Below are 12,666 nucleotides of genomic sequence, written 5' to 3' on the forward strand. Positions count from 1 at the left end.
TGATGCTAAGAATTAGTGGTGTAATAATGTAAACACAACGTGGACTGTAACTCACCCCTTCCCCTCCTGCGCTGGGAATGCCAAGCTCCTTGCTGCTTTGGTCTCCAGATTATCCCAGAGCTTGGAAGTTGTGCAAGTATTCAAATGTGATTCATTGAAAGAACCAGCTTGTCATCCCCAGACCCTGAATCCCTCTGTTTGCAGCAGTACAGGGTAGCTGCTAAACAAGCATCTGATTTCGCTCGGGTGGTGTCCCAGCCGTGATCTTGGGTGACTGTGCTGAGGTGTGAGAAACAAGTTTAGGCACCATATTCTAGGCAGTGATACAAAAAGCAGGAAAACAGCAACTTGGCATTTTCTAGGCAGCAATCTACTAAACCATGTCCCAAGGCACCACATCTATGTGTTTTTTGAACATTTCAAGGGATGATGATTCCATCACTTCCCTGGGCAGCCTCTTCCAGTGCTTCACCACTCTTTCAGTAAAGAAAATTCTCCTAATATCCAATTTAAATCTCCCCTGGCATAAGTAGATCAAAATAGATTAGACCCATTTTCCTTTGGAAAATGGAAAATGTTTTGATGAGACTTGGGCTCATCAGTAACAGAGAGAGAAACTGTGTAGAATAAGGTTAGAAGAAAACCCACACAATATCACAAGACTGTGAAAGATGCCTACAGGCTTCATCTCTAGGAGAGGGTGATAACTCAGAGTATCTGGTCAGTCTCCAGCTTATACTGGAAAACTGTGTGGAGAAATCCCCGTGAAATCATAACTATATATGTATGAAGCATCGTAAAAGAATCAAATTAATTAGTTCAGGGCTAAGACCATGTAGCCTCAGAGAGGTGTCATCACCCTCTTTAACAGAATTCTCATGATGACCGTCAGCAGGGACTCACGCAAGTATAGCCATGATGAGAGCCATAACACATATGCGAAAAAAAAGGAGAAGAAAAGGTTCTCATATTTCTGAGACTTCATTATTTCTGCAGGCTGTAGCAAAACACGTTTTGCAGGCATTCTTTGAGGAGTTATAAATAAAGAAAATTAAACTACAATCGACCCAATGAGTGCAGCCCATTTTATGCAGTGCTTTCACTGCAAAAGCTCTCTGACTTGATAACTGGCAAAATTTGGTGATTTGAGGTGTGCATCACTGCTGATACGAATAATTGGCAAGAGTAGAGGATATTATTTTAAACAGATTGACTCATTTGAAAGCATTTAAGGAATAGAATTAAGCTACACATACAAAATGAATTAACAAGCGTCCGCTTTCAAATGTGTTGCCCTGGTACAGATTAAACTGGATTTTAGCTCTTCTGGAATCTGAACCAGCTCCCTTTAGAGTTGGGGCAAAGGCTTAATTTATTATAAGACAAAAGGGATGGGATTGTGCCTTTCCTTGGTACAGTTGGTGGCAATGAATGTTTTTGTTTCCCCTACATCATGTGAAATCTGTTCTTTTCCAACCTATGTGGTGTCTACTGCATAGGAAGGGTGAAGAGAAACTGCCTCCACTAGAAAGTGCCCAGAACAACTCTTTTAAGGACCTTTGTTCTTGGATCCTGCTGCAGAGTCAACTCTGAGCAGTTTGATGTTTTGCTCTCAAAAATACAAACCTGACCAGCCACCCAAATTTGACACAGGCTGCAAAATGATTACTATGTTTGAATTCAAACCCAGAGCCTAGTCCAAGCTCTGAGGTTTTATGCAGTACATCATCCAATGAAATTGCCTTTCCCCCCCTGTTTCAATTAGAAAGAACATTAGGTCAATCAGATAAAGCCACATTGGGAGGATTTCCTCTTTATGGCGCTTGCCTCTTCAATTATCTATAATGAACTTCCTCACAGTACTGCAAAGCTTTTTATATGCAAACGAATCCTGTTTTGGGGCTGCTGCAATCATTGCTTGTTAATGAACTTGAAACAAGTGTTATCGGAAAGGTTACAGCACCAGTAGTGGGGGGGAAGGGATAAAGCTAGACAAGAAAGACCAGCCTGAAGAGCTGGGATTGGCCTGCAGGTAACATAGTGGACTATCTCCAACCCTCATCCTCCAGCCCTCTTTAGAGGCTTTTCTGTTTGACAGACATCAAGCAAAATGCCCACTCTTGGGAAACGGCTGCTCTGTGGCAGATAGGGCTTTCCCATCCTCCTGTCCTACTGATTCATTCTGCCAATGCATCTCTCTCAACTCCTATGAATAATGAAGATGTTGCCAAGGTCTTTCCTTAAACCAAGACAGAGAGAAGGAGCTGATTCAGAGGCCTCAGAATATCTTGGGAAGGTGAAGGAGAAGATTTAGGAGGTGTTGAAGCCATGCAGTCCCAAACAGTATCTACACACAGTACCTACTGGTTTGATCAGAACTGGAAGCTGTCATTCTTGTTTTAATATAGCCTAGACCACCTCCTTCCCTCTGGGTTTTTACAGGTTTACGACAGCTAGGGTTAGATCATGCCTCATTCTCTCACTCTGAGCAGCTACTTAACCCTGTAGGTAAGTCTTAACACACATGTGACTTTATAGGGCAGGATCATTGGAGTAGAGGTTGTGAAGACCTTCTAGACTGTCAAGCCTTGCCCTTTTGTCAAGAAAAACACTTCTCTGACATTTTAACCATTGTGTTTCAACATTACTAGTTCCCTGGAGACAGGACACAGCAAGAGCAGAGAGCGTAGGAACAGTTTGTAGCTCCTCAAGTACTTCTGGTGGTCAGACACAGCCTCTTTCCACACTGGCTGTTTCTTTTGTGTGATGGGACATAAGGCAACTTCCACTGCTCATATAGTCAGCCTTCTGGAGCTTCCTCACAGCTGTCTATGTTGAAATGCTGCTCAACACCAGAATCCCCAAGACTGCAGAGATTCAGAGTGGCAAAGGTCGTCATTGCAATGCAGTGCCACATGCACTTGCCACCTACAATCCTTACAACATCCAGATAGGTTAATGTGATGGCCTGTTATGCCTCAGTCCTTGATAGCACATGTTAAGCTAGGCCATGTGACAGATTAAAGCAGATAAAATGGCACCAGACCCAAGATGTTTCACCTCCATCCAGCTCTAGTGACTGTGTCCACGGCTGTCCTAGTTCTGGTGGTAGCTGGGGCAAAGCAAATTGAAGTCCACCAGCATCTGTCCGGTACTTGCGGTGTTAGCATCACCCTATAAGTGCACATGAAAAATCAGGTTGCCCCAGGGGGCTCTTCAGTCTGGTGTCCCTTCTGGGACACACAGACCTTCACTGGGGACCAAAGAAGGCTTCTGGACTTCACAGGAGTAACACGCTAGGTGGTTACTGGTTTTTGTTCCTGCCTCTGGCCATGGATCAGGTCATACCCACAGTGTGACAATTGATGGCTCTTGTAATTCTATTCCTGGCTGATGTAACTGCAGATGGTTTAGTGTTTGATAGGAATGGTTGGACTCGATGATCCGGTGGGTCTCTTCCAACCTGGTTATTCTATGATTCTATGATTCTATGATTCTATGTTACACGCCTAATCCTTTTCCTTATCTTTCTAAGATATTTGCCTTAGTAAGATTTTTCCACCATCTGCTCTAATAAGCTCCCAGGGTCTCATGAACCATAAATTCCATTTTTGAGCCGTTCAACCCCTACTTTCAAGCCCTACATCAGTCATTTTCCTCCTGCCATATCTTGCACACATCTACAGATTAAGTTTCATTCCAGTCTCTGCTTGCACCAATTGGACCTGGTTTTAATGTTAGGCAGGAAAGACTGAAATGGTGTTGCTCTCTGGTCTGGACAGCGTGGCTGCACCATCATGAAACAATGGTGCTCTACAGAGGGCAGGCAGCATGCCAAATACAGCACAGAGAAGGAAAAATAAAAGGGGGACAGACTTTCTCTTAGCATATAGTTGTTGAGAAGTCTTAGAAGAGGAGATAGCCAGCCCCTCGCAAATGATGAAGACAGCATGGTCTGTGCATATGGCATGCTTATGTTTCGTAGCCTGTTGTAATGGTTTTTTTTTTTTAAGGAATCCCATTTTATGTCAAACTCCCTTGGATTAGCCAGGAGAACGCTGCAGTAATTTCCTAAAGAGTTGATAGCTTCCTAGAATACATGAATTTGACAGCTTGCATTTGCCTAATTGTACTATGAAGAAGCAGTGCGTTGCCACTCTAACTAAAGCCATGGAAGTTAAAGAGAATATAGCCTTCTACATCACAGCTTCGGGCATCCAGACCTCTACCTGTGTGAGGGACCCACCAAGAGGCACTGGATTTGCAACATACACTTAGCATTGCTCCTTTTTTGTGAAATGGTGGCAAACCTTTCCAAGGGATCTCCACATGCTGTGTAACAGTTGTTTCTTGGGAGCTGGTTCCATTTGTAATAAATATTCTGTTCCATTCTAAGTCAAAACAAACTCTTTTTAACAACCCAGTCTCTGTAGCTTACAAAGTGTCTTGCTGGAGCTAGCTGGAGCTGTGCCTTTTGTACACTGGTGTGTTGGCTGTTGGGAAGGCAAGGAATTACACTTTATTCACTTTTCATGTCATGTCATTGCAACTGGGCTAAGTCCCAGGAAGGGACACGATTGCTTTCCCACTACCTGATTAACAGGGCAGGTATTAAAAGGCACCAGAGGTAGCTTCCTTAGGTCTGAAAAGTTGAAAGTCTGTAGTGTGAACAAGGGAGATAGGAAAGGATGGTCTGGAAAAGAAATCCTTCCTTCCTCACCTGTTTATCTGAGCCTTCCCAGTAATGCTTCTTGAATAGCCTTGTAATAGGCTGAGGCCCAGGGAGATGCAAAGGCTTTGTAATCAGTTGAAGTGAAGCATGAAGTGAGAAGGTTGAGAAGCATCAGAGGACTCCACGTGGGGCTGGAAAACCCATGTGCTGACTTGGCGCATTGTATTCTATCTCCTTAGGACTGTCCCCAACTCCTCCAGGCAGAGAAGATCCTGGTACCGGTGGAAGTGATCAAACCAATCACGCTGAAGGCCAAGAACCTGCCCCAACCACAGTCGGGCCAGCGAGGCTACGAATGCATCTTGAACATCCAGGGCAATGAGCAGCGTGTGCCTGCCTTGAGGTTCAACAGCTCCAGTGTGCAGTGCCAGAACACTTCGGTGAGTAAGCCCTGCATGCTCGGTAGAGGTGGAGGGGCCAGGGAGGACCAGGATTGCCTACAACACTATCCTAATGGGATATGGGTTGTGTTGTGCCCTTTCTTACCTTATTGCCTACCTGATTGCAGCCACAGCAAAGGAAAGGCTGATTGGCAGCTTGCAAACTGCCCTTTTTGCTCTTTGGGCTGGCTGGTGTCACGACACAATCGTTGCATCTGCCCTTGAATCCCATGGTTTGGCCAAGCTGGAGCACCTCAGCCATGACACATAGTCATTATCATCAGCTTAATCTGCCCACATCCTCACAGCGCCACATCCTTGTGGGTGCTCAGAAGGGTTTTCAAAGTTTCAAGTGTTCATGTCAACTCTGAGAGTTCAGTTTATTATGTGGGGTTTTGGTGATAAGACATATAAAACCCCACCTAAACAGTCTGACAGATGCCAGAATTTAATGGGTCAAAAGAAGAGTGAAATACCGAAGACTTGAGTCAAACCAGCCACTGACTCATTGCATGACCTTTGGTTAGTTGCTTTGCCTCTGCCCACCTCCTTTACCCATCTGCAGAGCAGAACAATTAACCCCTCTCCTAGGAAGCCTTTGTGAGTCATGGTGGTGTTGTCAGCACCTCAGTGCTAGTCCTGGGGCTAAACACTGGTGTTTGCCAGGAGCCATGCATACAGAATCATAGAATCATAGAATCACTAGGTTGGAAAACACCTTTGAGATCATGAAGTCCAACCATACCTGCCCACTACTAAATCATATCCCTAAGCTTATCTACCCATCTCTTAAATATCTACCCATCTCTTAAATACTACCAGGGACGGTGACTCAACCACCTCCCTGGGCAGCCTCTGCCAGTGCTTAAGAACCCTTTTGGTTAAGAAATTTTTCAGAATGTCCAATCTGAGCCTGCCCTGGTGCAACTTGAGGAAATTTCCTCTCATCTTATCACCTGTCTCTTGGGAAAAGAGACCAACACCCACCTCTCTACAGCCTCCTTTCGGGGAGCTGTAGACAGTGATAAGGTCTCCCCTCAGCCTTCTCTTCTCTAGATTAAACAACCCTAGTTCCCTCAGCTGCACCTCATAAGATTTGTTCTCTAACATATGTCTGATGGTGGTCTCTTACACTGTTTCTCCAGAGGTTTCTCCAGGAGATTCACATCTCCCACACACACATTTGAGTATTTTTTCATTGCTGTTACTACAAGATGATTTATTAGTCAAAGAGCTAATTACAGGCTTTAGCCACTTCACTGCAGCTCTGCCACTCCATGTCGGGCAGCGCTTGTAGAAATCCGTCACAACATATTCTGCCGCATTAAGCAGTGTGCTGAAATTATATGCAGCTCACACATTTTACAATATGTTGCAAACAAGCAACTTCCCAGTGACATTCTCATATTTCTTTCTCTGTCCCCCGCTCCCTCTCTCTGTTTGTCATTACTGGCTAGTGGCCTGTGAGCATCCAGATTAGAGATTTCACAGAAATGGATGGCTGGAGAAATTACGAAGGCATTGTACTTGTTTTTAAAGACAACTTGTTTCCTTTTACAATAGTGAAAGCCTGTGGCTAAAATGATATTGCAGGGACATGGACAGAGTCTACATAGCTGTCCAAAACACCTTAGAGTAAGGGAGATATCAGCCACAAATTCTGTGGCACACATAGACATCAACATGAATCATCCCAGGATAATTCTAAGCACAGCTGGGCTGAGTGACAGCCTTAGCAGTCCTAGAGGGTCTGTCTCAGCACCTCAGTTTGTGGTATCCACTTAATGAGCCTGGTGCACGCTGAAAGAAGTTGCTAGTGTCTAGGACCACAGAAGTGGTTTCAATGAATCTTCTTATGGGACACCTGTGACAGCACCAGATTGATTTTAATACTTATTTTGATGCCAGAACACTCAAGGCTACTCCTGAGCTGGACAGGGTGGCAGGGCTGAGTTTCAGGCTAATTCCAAGACACTCTGTGACCTTGCTGCTGTGTGGTGTCTGCAGGATGCCTGTCCCATATTTAGTGGTGGCTCAGGTGAACCTCTTTCTTCTCCAGGGAGGGAGGCTTATTTTGGAATAAATTCAACTCTTTCCTATCCTGTTTCCTGCCTCCTCTCTCCCTTTCCTTCTTTTTCCTTCTCTTTCATTTTCTTCTCTTCACTTTTCTTCTCTTTTCTTTTGAATGTATTTCCACTCTCTGGTTTGAGTTCTTTTTTTTTTTTTCCTGAGAAATATTATTTCATTGTTGCTCTGAATCTGCCAGACACTCAGAGAAAGAAATGTGGAAGGGAGAGACAGACAAAAGAATGAAACATCCACACAGATACAAAAAGGGAACAGAGAAGCCCTGGCTCTGTTTAAGCAGGTGGCAGAGGGCACAGACAACAGGTAAGGAGTGCTGTAGATATGTCTCCATCATGATTATTTCCTTCCCTGCCAGAATTAGCATTCAGTCTGGAGCCACTGCAATACAATGAGCCTCTGCTCTAAGGGTCATCTGGCCTTGGAAACAGCCATATGAGCTTGTTTGCAAATTGAATCAGCTCCCTTCGGCAGAGCTTTTTTACTCAGCAGAGTTGCTGGATGAGAGACTGAATGTAGCACCTGCATTGCAGGCTTGGAGAAGGTCCAAAGGAGGGTGGGAGGATGTGTTGTGATGGTGTGTCCCTGAAGGGATGCTATCCTGCCAGCAGATCTTTCTGTTGGTGATGCATGCTAGACTAAGCAATCATTCTTGGCTTATTTGCCTTTGTAAGCCTCAAGATCTACCCCCTCCCATCATACACTCTGCACCGACAAGCTCAAATTCAGCTCTGGCAGAATAACTTCTGCAAAATGCAGGTGTTTTCATGTTTTCACACAGAATCGCATCAGGAAAAAGCCTTAACTCTTGCTTTCCACTGCCTGGTCCATTAGGATTTATCCCACAGTAGCTGAGATCAGAACCATCTTAAGCAGGTGCTTTTCTAAGTGGCTCCAACTTCAGCTAAGAGATGGTATAAGGACACCCAGGTGGGACCAGCCTACCTGGTGGTCTGTCAGTAATGTCATATCCACCACCAATGGTGCCTAGGTGCTTGCTCCAGTCAATAGCTAGTTCTGTCTCTCCCTGTCTTTCCTGGAGATATTTCATTTGATAACAGTAATAAGTCACTACAGGCAGCATGCTTCGGGACAATTATTACTCTTGTCAAGTGGTTTGAGACTCTCAGCTCTGGGCTTTGTCCTCTATCACACCACCCAAGGCATGCAATTATCACTCAGAGAGACCCTGCCTGCCATTCCTTATTGCACTTACTCTAGCTCTGCCAACAGCCTGGACAAAGAGTGATGGGAGGAAATAAAAAGGAGGAGAGCTATGGAGGCATATAAATAAGTAAGTAAAAACATCAGTAGAAATGACTGAAATTGCTTGATCTATTAAGGCAGAGACCAATCTCCCCAGTGGGAAGCAGTGGTATCCCCAGCATTTACAGTGAGCCCAATGAGGTTGAACGAGGCCAAATGCTGAGTCCTGCACTTGGGGCACAACAACCCTATGCAGTGCTACAGACTAGGGGAAGAGTGGCTAGAGAGCTGCCTGGAGGAGAGGGACCTGGGGTGTTGATAGACAGCAACTGAACATGAGCCAGTAGTGTGCCCAGGTGGCCAAGAAGGCCAATAGCATCTTGGCTTGGATCAGAAGTGGTGTGGCCAGCAGGTCCAGGGAGGTTATTCTGCCCCTGGACTCGGCAATGGTGAGACTGCAGCTCGAATATTGTGTTCAGTTCTGGGCCCCTCCCCACAAGAAGGATGTTGAGGCTGCGGAGCGAGTCCAGAGAAGAGCAACAAAGCTGGTGAAGGAGCTAAAAACCAAGTCTTACGAGGAGTGGCTGAGGGAACTGGAGTTGTTTAGCCTGGAGAAGAGGAGGCTGAGGGGAGACCTCATTGCTCTCTATAACTACCTGAAAGGAGATTGTAGAGAGGAGGGTGCTGGCCTCTTCTCCCAAGTGACAGGGGACAGGACAAGGGGCAGTGGCCTCAAACTCCGTCAGGGGAGGTTCAGTCTGGACATCAGAAAAAAAAATTTCACAGAAAGGGTCATTGGGCAGTGGAACAGGCTGCCCAGGGAGGTGGTTGAGTCACCATCCCTGGAGGTGTTTAAAAGATGGGTGGATGAGGTGCTGAGGGGCATGGCTTAGTGGCAGATAGCAATGGTTGGACTCAGTCCTGGAGGTCTTTTCCAACTTAGTGATTGTGTGATTAGCAACCTTCAGCATGAGGAATAGGGAGGTGCATGAGAGATGACCACCTGGCCATGCCATGATCATTGTCATTCCCTCCTTCAATGACTAAGCCCAATTTTTATTTTTTTTTTTTGTGAGCCTGCCCACTACCTGGTCTCAGCATGCACAAGGAGCACACCCTGATTTATAGCAGCAAAATCCCTGCTGATAATTTGCCTCCAACCCTTCAGAGGTCCATGGTTCGTGATATCTGAGGTGGTACAGCTGAAAGTGCTGTGTAATTTAGACCTAGGAAAAGCAAATATGTGATATTCATCACATTATTGCACTTAAGCAAAAGATCTCAGTGGCGTTTGACTCTGTGGTGTGGCTCACACAATGGAGAGAGTGATAAAAAAGAAAACAGAGCTGGGAAAAATGAGGAGCTGTTCACAGAAACCATGGGAAAACACACTGGCCAAAGGAAGACAAGAACAGGGCTGAGAGATGTACGTATTATGATGCATTGTTATTATTTATCTTCATTCAAATATCACAGAGAATCCCCTATTATGATGTGGGTTTTGCTATCACAGGTAATACTCAGCCATGAAAATTCAGTCCAAGGCCTGGGAATCAAACAGTCCAAGGAGATGGGATAGCTGTGAGCAAGAAGGTTTTTGTGGCTGGAAAATTGATGCAAAGAGGAATTAAATGATTTGCACAGGATTGTACAAGGAGTTGGTGGCAGAGCCAAATGCAGGGATCAATCCCCATACTCAAGCTCTAATCACAGGAGTTGTTTTTCGTGCTGTCAGGAAAAACAGACTAACACTAAAATACTACTAAAATGCTGCTTGTCTGCAGATATTTCCCCACTTTTGGTCACGCTTGAAGTACAAGGGGGAAACATCATGCAATCACTTTTGCTTTATTTTCCTGTGTGTACCCAAGCCAAAATGCCAAAAGGCTTTACCCAGTGATACAGCATCCCAGCTGGATGCAGCAAGAGGTCAAGTATGGCTATGAATTTTCACAAACTGCACAACTCAGAGGTCTGTGAAGCTGAGTTCCTCTAGTACAGGATGCCTGTAGTCTGGGGATGCCCAGAGGAACAGGAAATTTGCAGATATCTGAAATGCAAAGTGTCCTTCCACAATGGCAGCTAATGTTCGCATAGCAGTTGCAGAAGAAATAGCTGCGGTTTTGTAGCTATCCTTTTGGCCTGAGATAGTGAACATCCAGTAGACAACCAACATGTTTATAGTGGGCTGCATACAATATGTTAAACCACTAAGAACATAGCAAAATGGCCAAGTGATGTGCTGAGTGCAGCCCATGTTGCAATATTATTTGATGTGAATTGAGAGTTTAACAGACAACGAGCTGGTACCTGGGAGTTCAGAACACACTGCGCTGTTCCTGTGAATTACAACAGCTCCTTCTAGCAGCTTTTTGGCATTTCTGATGAAAGCCAGTCTGCCTTTCTGGAATGGCAGCCTCTTTTTCTCAGTTTGGGCCTCTAAATTGCCTGTAATTTTCTGCTCTGATTTGATTTGCATGGTGGGAATCCACCTTTGGCAGATTTAGAGGTCAGATTTACATCTTTTCAGCAGTTTTTCCTGTTTTGGAGAAAGTTGTTTAAGGCAATCTATACATACAAGCCCCAACGTTATGAACGCTCTTAGTGGGAGTATCCAGGAAGCTCTGCTGTTAGCCCTGGAGATCGATACTCTGTTCTTTTTTCCTTCTCTGAAACATATTTCCATGTTATTGTTACAGCTGAGTGAATCCTTTTGAAAGACTCCTATTGAGTTCAGTGGGCTTTGAACAGGGGTCAGAATGAGTTAGCAGCTCCTGTGGTCTGAAGAGGACGGAGCATTTACTCGCTGTTACTTTGCAAATTGCTCTGTTTCGCTGCTGTGCAGCCCACCAGGTGTCTGAGATGGACAGGTATGGGGAGCATCCTCATTCCAGCCCCAAGCTGGCTTTATCCTTGGAGGTCTTGCATGGGGATCCTGTTGTTTACTCCCTCACATCCTTTTCCAGTTCTGGATGAATTCTGCTGAGTTAACAAGTCTAATATGTGTTTGCCCCCAGTGCTGCAGAAGGGTAAGATCTAAAATCCCAGCTGGGCTCTTGCTGCTGGCACTCGGATCCTCAGTGGGATGAAAGGCTCTGGGGGACTCCAGCTGCCTGTCCCTTGGTGGCTCTGTCTAGGCTCTGCTAACAGCTAAATCCCAACACACACAAATGAGGCTCTGCTGAGGAAGAAAGTAGTAATTTCTCAGGCACCTACAGACTCAACTTCTGACTTAAAGGTGACAAGTAGTTGTGTATAAATGTTCTTTTCCATTCCCAATCAGCATTTGCAAAGTGGTGTGCAAAACAAGCATTTGCGAAGCTCTTGAGTGGCAGAAGATTAATTATTCTCTACTTTTTATGTGCTTCCCTTCTCACTCACATCTCCCCATCCTCGCTTCTAGCTCCAAAAAGCTGTGAAAAGGCAGTGCTGTGAGTCCAAGCGGCTCTGCATCATCTTGCATCTTGCTGGCAGTGACACCGAGAAGTGTCATAAAAATGCTAATAGTGAACGAGACTGGTGGGTACAGCCCTATTGAAAAGGACTCTGCTAACCTGCGGCTGCTCTTTACTTCCATGGTAACCACAATGCTTATAGCCATAAATACCTTACAACTGGATTCTAATCATAGGGTCTTGCAGATTAGAGGCTAATTGTGTTTAGTTTGTCCAAAGAGAAATTACAGTGCAACTAGCACTCACTCTGCTGTAATGGACAGAAATCACCATATATGATTTATTCTGCAATTATTTGGCAATTAAAGAATACAGAAAAACCTACCTTTAAAGAGTCAGAGTTTTGGCATCTCTGGAAAACGACACTGAGATTTTAAGTGATGGGGAAGTCTTCAGTGGCCTCTAAGACATATCCAGCCAAATCAAACAGCTTACTGAGCTATATTTAACCTTGTAATTGGGAAAACCTGTTTTTATTTAAAAGTCAGAGTTTCTTCGGCTATAGATCCCAGTGCAATGGGAGATTCCTGATGGTAAATTCTTATGCGTACTGTGTTCAGTAATAGTAGCAGCCATGAAATGTGTCGTTCCTTCTTGCCTTATTCCCATTCCATCCGTTAAGCAACCATAAAGATAGAGAATAAGGATAAGAATGATATGGAACTGTTGGAATGGGAGAGCTACAAGGATGATCAGAAGAATGGAACACCTCTGCCACGAGAACAGGCTGAGAGAGTTGGGGTTGTTCAGCCTCAAGAAGACAAGGCTCCAGGAAGACCTTGTAGCAGCCTTCCAGTATCTGAAGGGA

At 44.9% G+C, this 12,666-nt stretch overlaps 1 protein-coding gene across 1 annotated transcript in view; it reads left to right on the plus strand.

Moving 5' to 3' along the window:
- The window catches only part of PLXNA4 (plexin A4), a 488,098-nt gene that overhangs the window by 387,483 nt on the left and 87,949 nt on the right, over window positions 1-12,666 (plus strand). Inside the window, exon 10 of the mRNA XM_069860812.1 lies at window positions 4,912-5,112. Within this exon, the coding sequence (XP_069716913.1) occupies window positions 4,912-5,112 (201 nt within the window). The remainder of the gene's footprint in view (window positions 1-4,911; window positions 5,113-12,666) is intronic.

Source organism: Phaenicophaeus curvirostris, chromosome 1 (genome assembly GCF_032191515.1).
Source record: "Phaenicophaeus curvirostris isolate KB17595 chromosome 1, BPBGC_Pcur_1.0, whole genome shotgun sequence".
In the NCBI taxonomy this organism is placed as follows: domain Eukaryota; kingdom Metazoa; phylum Chordata; class Aves; order Cuculiformes; family Cuculidae; genus Phaenicophaeus; species Phaenicophaeus curvirostris.